Below are 19,812 nucleotides of genomic sequence, written 5' to 3'. Positions count from 1 at the left end.
AAATCTACTGGAATCAAATCTTAACTTTAGTTCTTTTAAACCTCAGAAAACTCATTGCTATTATTACTTATGAAATCTTTATATTCCATTTTTAATTGCAGGTAAAAATAACGGGGGTGAGGAAAGGAAATCTTTTCCCTCTTTTTTTAAATCATTTTATTGGGGGCTCGTACAACTCTTATCACAGCCCATACATACATCCATTGTGTCAGGCACATTTGTACATTTGTTGACGTTCCCTCTTTCATTGGTGTAGGCCATAGGTTCCTAAATTTATTTGGTTTCCTGCCCCATTCTCAGGGGGAAAAATGATCTTTTCACCCCTGAGAATGAGAAGGTTTTGTACTAAATTCTATAATCCAGGAAGCTTATCTATCTGCTTTTGTTCCTCTCCTCCCATCCAGTGGCTCCTGAGGTACACACTTTGGGAAATATTGATCTAGAGTCTGCTATTGATTGTATTATCATATATTGGCTATCCCTTCCTTAACTGCTGGATTTTTTAGAATGTTTTCCCTAGTAACATTTGTTCCCTCTTTCATTATTCAACATTTAAATACAATATTTATGTTTAAAATGCTAGATGAAGGTGCTGCACAGGGGAGAAATTGAAGTCATTCGGGACCTAGCCAGGTTGTTTGAATTTTGTCTCCTCTGCAAAAATTAAAGTACCGTATATACCTGAGTATAAGCTGACTCAAATATCTGCCGAGGCACCTAATTTTACCACAAAAACTGCATTAAAAATGTGCTGGAAAAGAAGCAACAAAGTCCACATGGAAGAAGCACACCAGCTTGTGTGATCACGAGGTGCCGAAGGGATCAGTTATCAGGCATCAAAGAACAAAAAGTCATATTGTGTGCTCACCTCCCCATAAGATCGCTGAAGACAAATGGGTGTATAAGCAAATGTGGTGAAGAACGCTGATGGAGCCCAGCTATCAAAAGATATAGCATCTGGGGTCTTAAAGGCTTGAAGGTAAACAAGTGGCCATCTAGCTCAGAAGCAACAAAACCCACATGGAAGAAGCACACTGGGCTGTGTGATCATGAGGTGTCGAAGGGATGAGTATCAGGCGTCAAAGAGCAAAAAATCATATCATTGTGAATGAGGGGGAGTGCGGAGTGGGAACCCAAAGCCCATCAGTAGGCATCTGGGCATCCCCTTGCAGAAGGGTCACGGGGAGGAGACAAGCCAGTCAGGGTGCAGTGTAGCAACGATGAAGCATACAACTTTCTTCTAGTTCCTAAATGCTTCCTCCCCACCCCTAACATGATCCCAATTCTACCTTACAAATCTGGCTGGACCGGAGGATGTACACTGGTACAGATAGGAACTGGAAACACAGGGAATCCAGGACGGATGCTCTCTTCAGGACCAGTGGTGAGAGTGGCGACACTGGGAGGGTGAAGGGAGGGTAGGGTAGAGATGGGGAACGGATTAGAGATCTACATATAACCTCCTCCCTAGGGGACGGACATCAGAAGGGTGGGTGAAGGGAGACATCACAGTGTAGGATATGACAAAATAATAATTTATAAATTATCAAGGGTTCATGAGGGAAGGGGGAGCGGGGAGGGAGGGGGAAAAATGAGGAGCTGATGCCAGGGGTTTACGTGGAGAGCAGGTGTTTTGAGAATGGTGAGGGTAACGAATGTACAAATGTTCTATATACAATTGATGTATGTATGGATTGTGATAAGATTTGTATGAGCCCCCCAATAAAATGATTTTTCAAAATGTGCTGAAAAAAACTCAGCTTATACTTGAGTATATACGGTAATTCACTTGGGGATATTAATTTTGACTTTTTTAACTAAAACATTTGTTTCATGTTTATTTGGAACCCATCAAGTACAGCTGTGAAGTAGGGGCGTTCTTGACCTTTGGCTTCTGAATATGGCTCAGAAATGATTGTCGGATTGAGACATTTTGAAAAAGAAAATATGTTGCCCACTTTGCATTAGCCACCAGAGTGCTCATGGACCTCAGAACATTTGATTTTTACCACCGCCGAGCGACTTGGCTCTCATTAGACTGATGTAGAATAATATAATAGAGCTAAATTAAAACCTAGGTCTACAGCTTGTATTTTGGTTTGTTGAATTATTTATTAAAGGAGAAACAATGAAAGGTGTGATTCAGACTTAAGTAAAGATCTGGAGAGCACACAGAAGCTTTGTGTGTAAAAAATTGTTTTTCTTAGTCCTTCACTCTTTAATAGTTAAATAGCATCCAAGGAGAAATTTAAATATGTGATTATTTTCACTCACAGACATACATGTGTATGTTTACTTAGATAGTAGAATTTTAAAAAAAGAAGGTAAAGCATTTTCTCTGCAGCAGAGTTCTCAACCTGTGGGTCACGACTCCTTTCGAGGTCGAACGACCTTTTCACAGGGGTCACCCGAATCATAGAAGTAGCAAAATGACAGTGATGAAGTACCAAAAAAAATAATGTGATGGTTGAGGGGTCACCACAACATGAACTGTATTAAAAGGTCACGGCATTAGGAAGGTTGAGAACCCACTGCTCTAGAGGAATCCACTTTCATTTGTCATGTGCTAACCTTTTACGAAGAATTACATATTTTAAACATTATAAAAGTGGATTAAAGAATGGAGTTTTCTTTTGGTTTATAGCAAATGATGATATTTACAGTAATCTCCCCACTTTCCACAGGACTTCCTGATCCATTTGCTAAGGTGGTGGTTGATGGCTCTGGGCAGTGCCATTCTACAGATACTGTGAAGAATACCCTCGATCCAAAGTGGAATCAGCATTATGACCTGTAGGTTGAAATGGTTATTTTAAAATGAAACCAATTGATTTTTTTGATAAAATGTGGAAAATGATCTCATTTGTTGTGTGATATAATTTGGTCTCCATGGAAGAGGTAGAAAACCCAGTGGGGAAGGTACAGTGGATTCTAGGTGACTGACTTTGGAAGATGAAGTGGCTTTAATGAGCTTATGAAGAACGAAATGAAATTGCCTTACAAGGTAGAGCAAACTCAATACCTTTTTTCAGTTAAATAAAGGTATAAAACAAAAAATCAGAATTAAGGTGTACTCATAGGCCTTTTTGTTTCTTCTTTTTTTAAATCATTTTATTGGGGGCTGGTACAATTCTTATCACAGTCCATACATACATCCATTGTGCTTTTTGTTTTTATGAGAAGGGTTAAAAAAATCCATAGAAAAATTCCATTTTCTTTTTAATTCCATTTCCCCACGAACTCTTTGAAGCTCCATATGTGAATGGCTTCGTATTATTTTCATTTTAATCATCATAGCGTATGTACTAAGAAGCACCGGTCTTGGCTGCTAACTGCAAAAGGTCAGCTGTTTGACCCCACCAATCGCTCCAAGGGAGGAAAGACCTATTGATCTGTTCCCATAAGGATTTCAGCCTAGGAAATCTATGAGGCAGAGTAACTCTGTCCTTTGAGTGACTGTGGGCTGGAATCAATAATAACACAATGATTCTTTAAAAAGAAAAAAAGGCAAATGTGGTAGTACAAGATTTTAATGAAAAAATAGTAGTCCCTGCTTATTCTCATTTCTGATTCCCATTCTCAGAATAAGTACTTTTCTAACTTTGGCTATTTATTTTGGTAGTTTTCTTCTAGATATTCTGTTTATTTTCTAGCTTTTTTTGTGTGTGTGGTAAAATATATAAACATCCTTTTCATCCATTTTTAAGTGTAAAATTTGGTGATGCTAATTGTATTCATCATGATGGGAAGCCATTACTATCTGTGTCTTTTTTTTTAAAATCACTATTTATTTACCCTTTTGGGCTGCTGAGTGCAAGGTCAGCGGTTTGTAACCACCAGCCCCTCTACAGGAGAAAGATGAGGCTTTCTATTCCTGTAAGGAGTTACAGTCGCAAAGACTCACAGGGGCCAGTTCTTCCCTGTTTCTCTATTGAGATAAGTTGATGTTGACTCGATGACAGTGAGTGGTGGTTTTTGGTGTACTCCGTAACTAACTTTGTACTTCCTTCCTCCCACCCCTGCCCCTGGTAACCACTAACCTACTTTGGTTTATATTCATTAGTTTATTCTAATTATTTCATATTGGCTTTTCTTACGTCAGTTACCATGCATTTATCTGCTGCCCAGTTTTTACCATCTTGACTACATCTCTAACAATGTAAACCTGCCAGTCACCCTCATACCACTGACTTCCTCATTAGCTTCTTGAGCATCATTGTCATTCTGCTTCAGTCTTCATCAACCTTAATTTTTCTTTAGGATATTCCACTTGATTTTACCTCCAGTAAAACTAGCTCTCCCATCAGAACCTTGACGTATCATTGACTCATTTTTAGACCATTAGCTCTAGAACTACTCTGGAATTTGTAGCTTAGCCTTGACCCTGGCCATCTATTGGAATTTGACCTTCTAAACCACATGTGAATAAATGGCATGTTTCCCCTTCGACATTAAGATCCCTGAAAACAACTACTAATTCTTTGCTATATGCTCCTTCAGTGCTGTGGCTTTATAACTCTGAGTTAGCTTAATGAGTAAATAGTTACTAGAAAGGTAGTTGAGGGTGGGGCACACTGGTGGTGTGGTTGGTTACACCTTGGGCTGCAAAGTGCAAGATCAGCAGTCCAAAATTATCAGGCACTCCTTAAGAGAAAGATGGGGCTTTCTACTTCTATTAACAGGGTCTCAGAAACTCACAGTTGTTATGAGTCCCATTGATTCAATGGCAGTGAGTTTGGTGTTTTTTTTGGAGAAAGGCAGTTGGGAGAAGTGGAATTGCTTGGCTTCCCCATTGTATCACTTAATACATAATTTTTAGCTTATAATCTAACCCTTTACATCAGTTTCCAATAATAATAATAATAATGATAATTCTTACTTTGGAGCATTGTGAGGATTAAGCGAGATAACGTGAAGTGTTTAGATGAGTATGATATCTAAAAATATACTCATGTTAAATGATTTAAATAAATATTTTAGATCATAAACTTGTATTATTTGATTTGATTAATATAGCTGTGGATAGCTGCTATATATAGTTAATTAAGCTAATTGCATACATAGAAAAAGAAGCCCAGGATTTTTCTTCCTGTGTTTTTGCTTTGCTTCCTCATGGTCCATGATGGCAGCTGATGTTGTCAGCACAGTGGAACCAAGCTGGTGTGATGGGAGCAGATTATTCTGCCACTTTTCTAGACCTTTGAGATGTACATCAAATCTAGGGGTAGCTGCTCCATACTTGTTTAACCTGCTTGTGAAGTTCATGAGAATTTTCTTGGCCCTGTGATCATAAATGATTTCAAATTCACCAGTGTACCCGTGCTTCATCATCACAGTTAGAAACTAGATAATGATTTTGGAGTATAGCTCAATAAGAACTTGGTGCATATTCGTTTTCTCAGCACTATTCATGCACATTATGGCAGTATGGAAAGATGGCATAAAGACACTTATGGGTTTAGTAAAAAAATTTAAGTTTTTTCCTTTCAATTCAGTCTGATTTAGTTTATCCAGAGACCTAGATACTGTAATAAACAAAACAGATCCTCAAACTAACCCATAAATTATAAACTACTATCCCAGGTGGAGTAGTGGGTTACAAGTTGGGCTGCTAAACACAAGGTCAGCAGCCTACTCATGGGAGAAAGAGGAGGCTTTCTGCTTCCATAGAGTTACAGTCTTGTAAGCACACCCCAGAGGGCAGTTCCACTTCCACTCAGTCTTGTAGGCCCTTGAGAATCTGGATAGACTTGCTGGCTGTGAGGGTGAAAGTGAAGTTTTATGCTAATTCAGAGTTAACAAATAACATAATTAAACATTTGAAATTTAAGAACCATCTATAGTTAGGGCTTTCTGAATTATTTATAAGACTTAATTGATTTTAAAGGAACCCTGGTATGGTTTAAGCATATGGCTGCTAACCACATGGTCAGAGGTTCAAACCCAACAGCTGCTCTACAGGAAAAAGATGTGGCATTCTGCTTCTGTAGAGATGTAGAGCCTTTTATATCTTATGGAGTAGTTTATTCTGCCTTAAAGCATCAATATGACTCTTAAGCAACTTGAAGGCTGAAGGCAGTGGGTTTAACTCGGGTGGAGGGGTGTAGTTGATTTTGTACTTATCTTCAGAAAACCATACTGAGGTTCAAAAAGGTGAAAGTGTTTACTGTGTCGTTAATCCACCTTCTATGGAACAGTAATCTCTGATTTAGGGCACAACACTCTATGGCAGTGGCATGTACGCTTGGGGAAGGGATCAAAATGTTGAGTGTTTGTGTCAGCCTTCTTATTTGGTGATCAGAGCATGGGGGAATCTGAAGTTGTTTTTTTCTTTTTGAACCTGACGTTTTACAAGAACAGCAAGAAAATGAACCTGCCGAAAACAACAATAATTTTGTGTCTTAAGTGGGAGAAAAAAAGAAGGGAATAGGCTATACCATGGAGCAACTTTTAAAGTTTGCTAGTATTTCCTGATTTTTAAAGTTGTTTATTTAAACTCCAAATAAACTCCTTTTAATGAAAATAAGTGAATGTCTAGGGTGTTGAAGTAAAATTACTTCAATTTAAGATGAACGAAAGTTTTAACAGGAAAGAAAACTTTTAAAAACTTTATTAAAACATAGTGATTTAAGTTAGAACTTTAATAATTAAACAGTACATGCTTGTCACATTCCAATGCCATTTTCAGATCTAATAAAGCTCTGATATTTGTACATAATGAAAAAACCAAAACCAAAACATTTTTGTCTTGTGATATGATAAGATCACAAACTATTCATGTTTAGAGGAAGGTTTTCATGCCTTAGAATTTTCCTCAGGGGCATGGCATATAACATAGTTGGTATGCAGTAAATAGTTGTTGAATTTTTTGTTTGTATTACGTTTTCAGAAATGCTACATTTTGTCCATTTGTATGTCATTTAGATCCCAGTCATAATCATTTGGCCATATCCTCATTTCACATACCTTTGGGACAATTAAACATTTATATTAGTTTAGTCAGATTATTTTAGTCCTGTTTATGTATATTAATCGCACTAAAGAAGTGGGAGTTTTAATTAGAGCAGAAAGGAAGATGTTATTCTTAAATTTGGGATGTGGGAGGGAAGAGGTGGATTTTGTATCAAAATGGTGCAGTTGGACCTCTGTGTGGCTCGGGAATTGTTTCAGGGTGTTACTCTCTGAAGAAAACCCTAAGCCAGATGTGAGAATTGTACTGAGCCTTTCCTTTCCCATCACTGCTGACTGAGAAGCTCCTGGGACCAATTGCATCTCTCACTCTGCCCAAGACGGTTGGATGGAAGAGAGAAAGGTTAACATTCTGGGCTCCTTTCCCAAGTCAACTTTAAAAGAAAATACACTGGAAACATTGCTCTTTATGTTTGTGTTTAGTATTTTTCAGAAATCTCCATTCTTACCATTTATATCTTTATGTGTTAATAGGGTCTTTGGCTCTGTGGATTAAGCACTGGATTATTAACTTCAAGGTTGGGGGTTCCCTCCAAGGGAGAAGGATGAACTGTCTGCTTCTGTAAAGATCTGTGGTCTCTGTGAGTCAGCATGGACTCCGTGGCAGTGGGTTTGGGTTAAGTTGGGTGAAGAAAGAATAGAGTAGGCTGGCTACTGTCTTCTTGGCTAGCTTTTCCTACTTTAGTAAGCTGTCCAATTTCTTTAAACCAACAAATCCCAAATCCTATAGATCTTTGAAGTTTGACTGTGGAACTGAACTACTAGGGATGAAATTTTTGTTTTGAAATCGCTGGGTGAAACATGTGAAACCAAAGTACTAGTTTTTTATTTTATTTATTTAAAAAAAATCATTTTATTGGAGGCTTTTACAGCTCTTAATCACAATCCATGCATCCATCCGTTGTGTTAAGCACATTTGTGCATATGTTGCTGTCATCGCCAGTAGCAGGTGTGACTACGGTAGTTCTGCCTTTCTGGTGTTCCAACAGGAGGGACTCCGCGTGGAGGTGCTTTCACTTCCGTTGGAAGAGTTTCAGAGCAGAGTAAGCTTCTGGTACACATTTTCTTGTGGAAATGTTTCTTTCACATAGCTGTGATTCTGTAATGTTGTTAGGATGTTACCCATCAGACCTATCATTTTATAAAACATTGTTTCTATGGGGAGGTAAATGCAGGACTTCCAAACCATTGATTTAAAGCTATTTTGGGAACATGAGCTCTTTGTGAGTGCAGGTGGTTTCCAGTTGTGTGATTTTGCTGAGCTGGACTTGAGTGGCTCTTCTTAAAATATGATGCCCATAATGTGAGCCTCTCATTTACTACCTTAATGAGGAAATTCATGTTAAGATAGAAGCTATAAAGCAAGGAGTAATTTACTGGTATTCATGGCATTCACAGTGCTGTGCAGCCACCACCCCTGACTAGTATGAAACATGTTTATCACCCAGAGGAAATGGTGATCTTAGCAGTTGTTCCCCAAACCCCTTTGCCCCACCACTTGGCAACCACCTGTTTACTTTCAGTAGCTATGCCTTTACCTCTTCTAAATGTTTCGTATAAATGGAATGATAACTGTGACCTTTTGAATCTGGCTTCTTTCACTTAACATAATGTTTGTGGGGTTCCTATTTTGTGGCATGTTATTCTTTTTTATGGCTGAATAGCATTCTTATAACTATGTACTACGGGGTGTCTATTCATTGATGGGCATTTGTGGAGAGTAGTGCTGTTGAGAACATGTGGATACCTGTCCTTGTTTGTGCGCCTAGGAGTAGAATTGCTAAGGCGTATGGTAACTTCTGTTTAACTTTTTGCAGACCCATCAAACTCATTTCCACTATTTTGATTCCTACCTATAATATGTGAGGGTTTCAATTCCAAAGAGCTTTCCAGCTCTTATTATTTTCCACCTTTATTTAAATTACTTTTTTAATAGCCATCCTAGTGGGTGGGAAATTATATTTCATTGGGGTTTTGATTTGCATTCCCTGATGACTAATATTGTTATGCATCTTTTCATGTACTTGTTGGGCTTTTTTAAAAAGCCGATAGTAATTGGCTTCCTTGTTGCCAGGGAAACTTCACTAGAGGAATAATGATGGAGAAACACTTTGGATCATTTTGCAAAAACCTTGCCTTTGGCATGACTAAGCCTGCTAACATATGTCTAGTACTTTAATTTTAGCAAAACTCTCAACGGACTATTTATGTCATATTTTGGTCTGTGTGGTGACTTCTCCACCTCAGTGTCCCTCATAACAGAATACCTTGCAACATTGTCTGTAAAACACCTAGTCAACTAAAAAAGTTAATGAAATCTAGTTTAACTTTCAATCATTAAACAAATTGCTTTGTCTTTTAAACAAAAAAGAATGTGTTATATTACATGAGGTTACATGGAGTTGGTTCTGACTCATAGCAACTCACAGTAGAACTTTTATAGATAGAAGAAATCAGAGCATTTCTGATTAACTCCTGGCCCAGGAAGACTGAATAAAATGCTTCTGACATGTATATTATTAAGCTAATATAGCATAATTAATAATATTAGTAATTTAGCATTAGAATCTTTCAGAGGGGCCACAATGATTGCGTTTGTTTAGTTTCATTTTACTTTGTGATACACATAAGGAATGATATTACAGCACCTTTCTGAGAAGTTGTTTAATCTGGAAGTGGGCTACTTTGATGCCTGAGAGAAGCAATAATTGAGCACAACAGGCTTACCAGTTGGAAAACTGGTTTAATGTAATTATAAAACAATAATGTTTGCTTTGGGATCCTTATGCTGTTTAATATTTTATTCTAATTCTAGGATTTATAGAAAGTTTGTTGGAAATCCCACCATCTTTAATTTCATTTTGTCATGAGCTGTTTGGAGCCAGGCTAGGTCTGTTTGCCAGGTTAGGTCAATTGGCCTGGTTAGGTCTGTTGGCCAGGTTAGGTCTGTTGGCCTGGTTAGGTCTGTTTGGAGCCAGCTAGGTCTGTTGGCCAGGTTAGGTCTGTTGACCTGTTCGAAACTTGAGGTGAGTCTGCTGCATGGCACTTCAGTCAAGGTCCTTGCGTTCACACACAGGCAGGGCGTGCTTTAGGTGCTAGGGTGGCTTTTCAGCCCCTCACTTTGAAGTTTTCTCCTCCCTTAGGTAGCTTATGCTTTATCTATGAGCTGCATTTTTTGATACTAATTCTTGCTGTACTGAAAGACACTTTACGGTCAAGGTTGCTGGACCAAAAATTTGACCTCAGAGTCTAAAATAAAATTAGGGCTTTACTGATAAAATTCCGTGATTTTACTATATTTTTGCATGGGTTGGACGCCCTGTTAACAATTGGCTAGGGTAGCGCTGCCCCTTGCGTGCAGGTATATGTACAGACAAGTCCAGTAACGCTTTTCCCTGCTCTGCTTGTCTGCAGGCAGTGAAGGGCAAGCTGCACGAGTCCTGCTCACCCAAGGCCTGCACACAGGAGAGAAGCAGGAAAAGCGTTACAGTCAGCTTTTGCTCTCCAGCATTTTAAAACATAACAGGTAGGTCAGATTTTTGGTCTATCAGCCTTGATATTGCCCTTTAGAACCGATCAGTGTCTTCTTCCCTGAGGTAGTAGGTAATGCCACTGACACGTATTTAGAACAGGAGAAACCCCATGTCCTAGAATCTTTGTCCCTGAAAAGAAGTCATCATTCTAGTTGAGCTAAAACAGCTCCCCAACCCCAACCCCCACCTCCAGCCCCACCCCTGCTAACAAAACTCAATACCGAGCCCGAGAGTGGTAGAGGATATATTGAAAATTCTTTTTGGATTTTATTTTCAAGATTTTTTTCTTCATCAGGTCTTTGGGTTAGTTTAAGAACAAGATGAATGGACAGAATTCTTTACATTCTGGGAGTATATTTTACACCACATAGTCAAACACTGAACCATATTTGTGACTTTAGAATATTAAAGAAAAGAAAAAATATTAAAGAAATGAAAAGAAACTTGTACAACAATTGTTTTAAGTGCCAGGTTGCTCACATAGCCATTTGTTCTTCAGGTACATTGGAAAGTCTGACTCCGTTACGATCAGTGTCTGGAATCACAAGAAGATCCATAAAAAACAAGGTGCTGGCTTTCTTGGGTGTGTTCGTCTTCTTTCCAATGCCATCAACCGCCTCAAAGACACTGGCTGTGAGTAGACATTCCAAAAAACCTCCAAACTCACTGCCATCAAGTCGATTCTGACTTATCATGACCCTGTAGGACAGAGAGTGTAGAGCAGCCCTGAGATTGTACCTCTTTATGGGAGTAGAAAGCCTTGTCTTTTCCTTCTGAGCTGCTGGTGGTATAGAACTGCTGACTTTGAGGTTAGCAGCCCAATGCATAACCCACTACACCACCAGGGCTCCTGGGAAGATACTACTGTTTTGTAAATTAAAAACAAAACCAAAGAAAACTGGGGTGGGTGAATCTAAAAAATTGATGTTCCTATGTATAGTTTAAGGAGCCCTTGTGACATTTGGTGGCACTGTGGGTTGGGCATTAGGTTTCTGACCACAAGCTTGGCAGTTTACCAGCCGAGATGAGACTGTCCATTCCCTTAAGATTTAGTCTTGGAAATCTTTTATAGATTCGATGTGAGTTAGAATTGACTCAATGGTAATGGGTTTGGTTTTGGGTTTTATGTATATTTTAAACATTGTTAACATTTTTTGGTGATAAATGCTGTTGGTCTAAATTTGTGGACTTAAAAAAATAATTTAAATTTGTGAAGCTAGAGTTTAGCTTCTTGTGAAATTTACAAGTATTAAATAACTTCTATCTGGACGACCTTTTTCATTGCACTAGGTAAATTTGCTGCACAAGACCTCTTTAGAGTATTGATAAACAAGGATGTTGCTTTGAGGAGTAAGGAACGCTGTGGTATTTTCATTAACCTCATGTATATGAAAGTTGGACATTGAATAAGAAAGACTGAAGAAGAATCAATGATTTTGAACCACGGTGTTGGTGAAGAATATTGAAAATACATGAACTGCCAAAAGAACAATCATTTCTGCCTTGGAAGAAGTACAGCGAGACTGTTTCTAAGAGGCAAGGGTGGTGAGACTTTGTCTTACCTACTTTGGACATGTTATCAGGAAAGACCAGGCCCTGGAAAAGGACATCATGCTTGGTAAAGTGGAGAGACAGCAAAAAAGAGGAAGGCCCTCAATGAGCTGGATTGATGTAGTAGCTGCAACAATGGGCTCAAACATAAGAACAACTGCGGGGGTGGTGCAGGACTGGGCAGAGTTTTATTCTGTTGTACATAAGGTCACTGTGAGTTAGAACCACTGACTCAATGGCATCTAACAACAACAACAACATTCCAAAAGTGTGAAAGTAAAGTGTCAACATATGAGGGGGCTTCAAAAATTTCATGGAAAAAGTCCATACCCCCCCCAAAAAAATTTCTGGAGCTTCCTTATGTAAATGCCTTTTTTAATGTTTGTTAGCACCCATCTTTGGTTTTCATGGTATTGTGAGATGAAGTAAGTGAGTGTAGGTGATTGGAGTGAGTTCAAAAGGAATTATTAGTGGACAAGAATGCTACAGTACATACAAATGCCTGCAAAAGCGTTAGTAGTACATTTTACAGTTTATAATTCTCACTAATACTCTTTGTACTTAGGTAATTTGAAATGATAAGATAAACCACAACAATAATGATGACAGCAATTCTTGAACACATTGTGCTAAACACTGTGCTTAGAGTTGTAATTAATTATCTGATTTATTTCTGAAAGCAACTGTATGAGATTAGGTATTACAATTAGACAAGAAAATTAAAGCTCCAGGATCATTTGCTTAAGATCAACAACTAGGTGGCAAAACCATGACTCAAACTGAAGAGGTCTGAAAGATTTGGAGAGAACGTAACTAAGTAACCACATGTTGACATGATAAACAGGTACAGTTTTTGAAATCGGAATTTATCAAAACTTATGTTGAGAAATTTATGCTTTTTATCTGTTACTAAAATACTACATGATTAACTTTATAAGGGATGGCCTTGATTTCCAGAGGTCTGTGGAAATTTATGACCAATCTATAGAATCATTTTTTAATTGCCTTTCCCCCCTCCCCCTCTTGTTGATTTAAAATAGATCAGAGGTTGGATCTATGCAAACTTGGGCCAAATGATAATGATACAGTTAGAGGCCAGATAGTAGGTAAGTGTGGAATTTAAAGTTACATAAATTTTGGCTTCATTTAAATTGACCTACAATCTAAATAACCTCTTGAATCAAAGTATATTATGTTACACTAGCTTCGTTGTATTGACTTGATTTAAATGAATTATGTAAATGTTGCAAACAGTTGGTCCAAGCTAGCTTAATTTTTAAACACACACACACACACACACACACACACACACACACACACACACACACACACACACACACACATAATGTGTTTTAGAAAATAGAAACTCCTAGTGTTCTGAAGAACTTTTGATTCTCTGAGAAGAAATTCTTTCAAAATATTCAAATACCAAGACAGACTTTCAAAATATTAAAGACTTTCAAAAGTACTGAAACAGATGGCATTAAAGTCTTCAAAACATAATTAACAAGAGTATTTTCTTGAACTCTTTGGGTTTTTTAAAATCATTTTATTGGGGCTCATACAACTTTTATCACAATGCATACATACCTCAATTGTGTAAAGCACACTTATACGTTCGTTGCCCTCATCATTCTCAGAACTCTTTGTTTAATGTTTAATGCTTAACAGTTTAAAATTCATTATATTAATTTTTTTTAAAGCAGTGGTGATACAGGTATAGCACTAATTGGGAAAAAGGAGAAATTGTTACCTTACTCATAAGGCTTATACTGGGTTAATCTTGAAAATAACATATAAGACTTTTTTAAATATAAAACTTCCTGAGATTTCTGTTCAAAAGAAGGGTAGATAAAGAGTGATGGATTGAAATTAGATCAAGATACATAGCACATGTAGTACACTGAGGTTCCTGCGTTTGTTTGATGTGTCAAGAAGAAAGGCAACTGCAAATTGCAAGCCCATCATGTCATGATAGAGCAGAGTAAGAATAAGATTATTTCATGTGAGCTTTTCAGAGAGATTTTAGTTATGGAAAATGCTTGAAGAGCGTCAGTCACAGTTATAAAGTTGTAAGAATAACAGACATGACACAGTCCACTGTGGTTATTCCACACACACAGGTAGTTACACGACAGCATTATTGATGATTTCTGTGCTTTTGAAATTGAGAAGAGGGTAAAAAAAATCTAAAAATGAACCTTAGTATACAAGACTTACACGAATTGTTCTTTGTTGTGGTGTGTTATGTAATATTTGCCAACTAATGCCATAGTAACAAAATTGTTTTTATAGGTGTAAATTTGCATTTAAAAGAATATCAGACTTTCTTTTGTCATTTGTTAGAAATAGATTTACTAGTGCATGCTACATGAAAGACTAATGTTTTATTACGAGATATTTCGTTTCTGATTTGAAGTTTTTGTGTAGGTTTTGTGTTCATGATAAGACCATTAATAATAGATAATTTGTACCACACCATAATTTTGTGATCTAGACCAGAATAAGTTGAGTTTTTGCTGAATTAAGACTTTCCAAATATTTGTAAATAGATGTGTATAATTTTAATTTTTATTATTTTTTGCGTGTATAATTTTTTAATGAAGAAAAGTATACTAGAACACTAGCTTAAAATATAAATCTGTTCAGTATATTCATGTGCATATATTTTTAAAAATTATTTTAATCACTGTGAACGTAAAATTTTGCTTTCATTTAACATAAGCCTTTTAGTGCATAGTTTGTAATGAATGATTTTAAAAGATGTCTTCTGAAGTTATATATTTTAGGTGACAGTAATTCTTTCTAGTTCTTTGAGGCTTAGTAATGTTTCTGTTGTTTAATAGTAAGTCTCCAGTCCCGAGACCGAATAGGCACAGGAGGACAAGTTGTGGACTGCAGTCGTTTGTTCGATAATGATTTGCCAGATGGGTAAGCTGCAGTCAGTAGAACAATAGATAGCTGTAATATTCTTGGGTTAATGAAGAATAACTTGATGTTTCTTACATCTTAAACTTTAGAAATTGGTCTGAACACTTTTAGAATTACCATTACCTTTTACATGGGTTTTTATCCTAACACATTTTAAAACTAAGCAGTGGATTAAGGGTGTTAAATTTGATTTTTTTTTTTACTATTGACTAGACAGATAACAATTTTTGACAAGTAGAACTCTTCAGTAAATATTATGTATCTAACAGAAAAGTTTTTCTGCTTGATTAGCATACTCAAACAGGACATCCCTACAAATGCTAAATCTGAAACATTGCTGGGTATAAGGGATGGGATAGAGATCTGTGATAGTAGTAACTGCAACAGAGTAACGTTGGTTAGATATTATGTATTAGATACTGTTACAAATACTGTTGACACCTTTTATCATTTACTTCTGATACTATCTTGGAAGGCAGCTCTAGCATGTGAAATTAGACCCACCTGCACTTCATTCCTTATTTTACTGCTTACTAGCATTATGGCCTTACTTAATTTACTAAACTGTGAGCTTCGGTTTGCATTCGTTTGTAAAAGGGGATGATGATAATGGCACACATACCCTCTAAATTGTGAAGTTTAAATGAAGCCTTTCATGTGAAGCACTTAAACTATCTTGCCATTAATAAGTGATTAATAATTTATTATTACTACTGCTAATACTTTTGTTCTCCTCATTCCTTACGTATTAAAAACAAAACTAACGCTGAGACTCGGTGCAGAATGAAACAACTCATAGAAAGCCAGCACAATAAGTTGCAGAGCTGGAAATAAAGCTTCATTCTCGATCCCAAATCACATGCCCTTTCTCATTGCTCCCTCTTACTAGTTCTCTTTTTTCACTAGTTCTTGTACTTTTTAAATTTTTTAACTTAAAATTATTTTAACTAACCATAGTAAGGTATACTTTACATACAGTACTTTGCATTCTTCTAAAATGTATATATTTTTAGGTTTGATAGGGAAATGTACATGTAAATGGCATGACTCAAAACTTAATTCTGTAAAGTTGCATATTGCCTCACTAGTTGGCATAACTGCTTGTAATCCTATGTCATTAACGTTATTGAAGTTAGGACTCACAAACATGGGAATAATGGCACCAGACACAAAAGGAAGGAAAACGACATAATACTAAGCATCGTGGCCTAGCCAAGTTGACACATATTTTGGGGTAATACAGTTCAATCCTTAACACTCCTAATGCCTTATCTCTCAATATTTTGACTTAAGTTGGGAAGAAAGGCGAACTGCCTCAGGAAGAATCCAGTATCTAAACCACATAACAAGAACTACGCAGTGGGAACGCCCAACACGGTAAGAAGATACCATTATTTTTCCATGGTCATGCTATTTGACCTCTTGAAGTCCCTTTCTGTTTATCAGCTTTACTGGACCTTTTTTCTTGGTTTATCCTGCTGTAGATTAATAAATAGTGGGGAAAGCCCTATTATTTTTAAAAAGATTTAAAAATTGGTTAGTAGGTCATCCTGATAGCCTGTTATTGTAGCACTAGGGTTTAGTCTGGTGCTTTGTAAATATTTAATGCATGAATTAAATGAACTAATTGAAGAATCACTGTATTTTTAAGAACCTTTGGATGTTTGTTGTTTGGTTTTAGTTTATTATTGAACAGCTGTAACAAAATATGTATAGGATTTTCAATTCTCCCAGTCCTGTCCAGTATTATATCCTGTCCAGTAAGGTCTGTGATTGACATAAGAACCAGCTGCTCTGGGATTGTATGGGAGGGGCACCTAATTTGAAGTGGGCATGGAAATCAGTAGTAGGACTTGGGGAGGAAAGTTCTCTGAAACGGGAATCTCTGAACTAAACCTTGAAGAATGAACCTTAGGATGTAGTTGGGTCCGGGAAGATGATGATGTTCAAGGTGTTCAAGGTGGTGGTGATAAGTATGGTCTGCATTTGAGCCACAATAATGAGCAAGGCAGAAAAATAGTCTCCTTTTTCATGGGGCTGCAATGTATAAGACATGAGATACGAGATACGATTTTGGAGCCTTGAAAGAAGTGCTGTTTAAGTAATTGAAGATGACTAAGTAGACAAAGATGAAGTGGCTGAATTCCCCCTCTAGCCCCAGCAGACCTGCCTCCATGCATGGAGCACCAAATGCTTCTTATTTAGCTGGGATGAATTCCTTAAATCACTGAATCACGAAGTTTTCTCTATTATTATGAACCTCAGGTAATAGCTTAACTTGTGTTGCCATTAAAAAATACAGATGATACAAGAATTGCATTCTTTGTATTAAATTGCAAAGGATTTTATCAAAGTTGAAGGACCCATTTTTATTTAGCTGAATATACCGACAAATGTATTCTTGTGTCAGTGGTTTAGTGAAGCCCATTCATTTCCTTTTAACTCATTTAACAGATAAAATGGACTTTAATATTCCATATGTATAGTTAATTGTTGTAAATGTTAGCGCTTTTTTGGTCTAAGATGTACATTGGACTGGAAGCTCCTTGAAGTGATCAACTCTTCTCTTGCCTTCATTCATTCAAAAAGTGTTTACTGAGTTTGCCTTGCATGCTAGGTACTCCTCCGCCCGCCCCGCCCCCCAGGGGAGCAGTGGGAGGTGTAGTGGAGAAGGAACTGGGCAGAGGCTCTCCTTTCAATAAACATTGTCCTGATGGGAGACAGGTAAATCAACAAGAAAATTAAGTACCGTATTGAGGAACTAAGCTGATGTACTATCAGGTGACAAGCTGACTAGATCGGCAGGCCAGGAAGGCAACATTTAAGCTTAAGAGATCAGGGTCAGGCCTGGGCACAATAAGGGAAAGGTGCATGGTAGGTAGAAGGAAGAGCTTCCCTAGGGCTGAAGGTGTATAGGAAGCTGTGCGGGAAGGAATGTGATGGGGGGGAAAGAGTAGGAAATATGTAGGATTTCATAAACTGCACACATCTACCGACACAGATGGGTTTTATATAAAATGTTGTCATTTAAATACACTGTTGATGGTATGTTTATCCCCTGAGTTTCCATGGTGTTTAGAGACTTCAGACTTTGCTTTTACTCAGATTTCCTTTAAAATCATTAGGTTTTATATTAACCATTTAGTTTTCTTACATGGTAAATGATTATTGTCACAGTATACATTGTCTTGAGAACTCTACTCTGGATATGAGTTGAGTAATTTTATTTTCTTCGTCACTTTTTCAATAGGCCAGCATCGGAGTATTCTAGTCCTGGCAGACCTCTCAGCTGCTTTGTTGACGAGAACACTCCCGTTAGTGGAACAAATGGAGCAACATGTGGGCAGTCTTCTGATCCCAGACTGGCAGAGAGGAGAGTCAGGTCACAGCGGCATAGAAATTACATGAGCAGGACACATTTACATACCCCTCCAGATCTACCAGAAGGCTATGGTATGACAATAAACAGCAGACATCAGTGTTACTGATGTTACTGCTTTCAGCTTGTTAAGAAAGCCAGGAAATGGTTGGGGGTAGGGGGCAGAATTCTTAATCTGTGTTTAGGGGTTTTGTGTGAAAAGATAGTAAATGTAAAAGTTTCCCACCTTTAAAATTGAAAAGTCTCAGAAGTGGTAAAAGACCCACCTAAGCAACAGTGTGACCTGGAATTGGTTATTTAATCTTTGCCTTTGTGATCCTTTATGATGAAAAGATGAGGGATGTTACCCCTGTCACAGAGATGCTGTGAGGGGTGCCTGGATCAGTGTGTTTTGTCGATGGGCAACAAGTACAGGTACTGCGGCCTGTTATTACTAATCATAATCTGGAGTCAGAGTCCTTAGATGGCACAAATAGGTAAGTACCCTTTGCAAAGTTGGTGGTTCAAACCCGCTTAGAGGAAGGTGTCTTGGAAGACAGATCTGATGGTTGGCTTCCGAAAACCTTTTTGAAGCGGTTCTCTCTCCACCCTGGAGTCAAAATAGACTCAACAGCAAATAATAATCTCGTCAGGCCTGCAATGCAATTTTCTAGACCTATTTTTTTAAAATATTCATTTAAGGTTATATTTCTGAAGGTATTTTAAAATTATATTTGTATTGGTTAATGTGAATGAGTTTTGTAGTTGAAAACATTGGGCACTTCGGCAGTGTTTGTTTAAAATTCTTTTAATCTTACATAAGCTAGAATTCTAGGGCTTCATGTTGACGCTTACACAGCCCTTCCACCAGTTGAATCTAGAGCATGCTAAGTTCACAGCTTGTGAACATTCTTGTAAACATACTAACTCAACTGTGTCTCATTCACTGCTAAAACTAAGGCTGCCGGCATTCCAAGGAACTGTAGCTAAACTATTTTGGGCTGATGGTGACACCTAGTGGCCAACATAGGTGTAACTTCATGTATTTTCACTTGAGAAAAACTATTTTTCTTTTTCTTTTTTCTTTTTTAAATTATTTTATTGAGGGCTCATACAACTCTTAACACAATCCATACACACATCGATTGTGTCAAGCACATTTGTACATTTGTTGCCATCATCATTCTCAAAGCATTTTCTTTCTACTTGAGCCTTTGGTATCAGCATCTCATTTTCCCTCCTTCCTCCCCCACCCTCCCTCCCTCATGAACCCTTGATAATTTATAAATTATTATTATTTTTTCATGTCTTACACTGTCCAACGTCTCCCATCACCCACTTTTCTGTTGTCCATTCCCTGGAGGCGGGGGTTATATGTAGATCCTTGTGATCGGTTCCCCCTATCTACCCCACATTCCTCCACCGTCCCAGTATGGCCACTCTCACCACTGGTCCTGAAGGGACCATCTG

The 19,812-nt window shown here is 37.6% G+C and overlaps 1 protein-coding gene across 1 annotated transcript in view; it reads left to right on the top strand.

Annotated features, from left to right (window-relative positions):
• Positions 1 to 2,713: 2,713 nt before the first annotated feature.
• Positions 2,714 to 19,812, top strand: part of SMURF2 (SMAD specific E3 ubiquitin protein ligase 2) — a 42,325-nt gene continuing 25,226 nt past the window's right edge. The window contains exons 1-7 of the mRNA XM_045299694.1: positions 2,714 to 2,793; positions 10,384 to 10,495; positions 11,002 to 11,135; positions 13,094 to 13,159; positions 14,900 to 14,984; positions 16,278 to 16,361; positions 18,235 to 18,437. Coding sequence (XP_045155629.1) covers positions 2,787 to 2,793; positions 10,384 to 10,495; positions 11,002 to 11,135; positions 13,094 to 13,159; positions 14,900 to 14,984; positions 16,278 to 16,361; positions 18,235 to 18,437 — 691 coding nt within the window. The 5' untranslated portion in view covers positions 2,714 to 2,786. The remainder of the gene's footprint in view (positions 2,794 to 10,383; positions 10,496 to 11,001; positions 11,136 to 13,093; positions 13,160 to 14,899; positions 14,985 to 16,277; positions 16,362 to 18,234; positions 18,438 to 19,812) is intronic.

Source organism: Echinops telfairi, unplaced genomic scaffold (assembly GCF_000313985.2).
Source record: "Echinops telfairi isolate 266 unplaced genomic scaffold, ASM31398v2 ScPeMD7_7458;HRSCAF=8496, whole genome shotgun sequence".
Lineage (NCBI taxonomy): Eukaryota > Metazoa > Chordata > Mammalia > Afrosoricida > Tenrecidae > Echinops > Echinops telfairi.
This window is presented reverse-complemented; position numbering and strand designations above follow the sequence as displayed.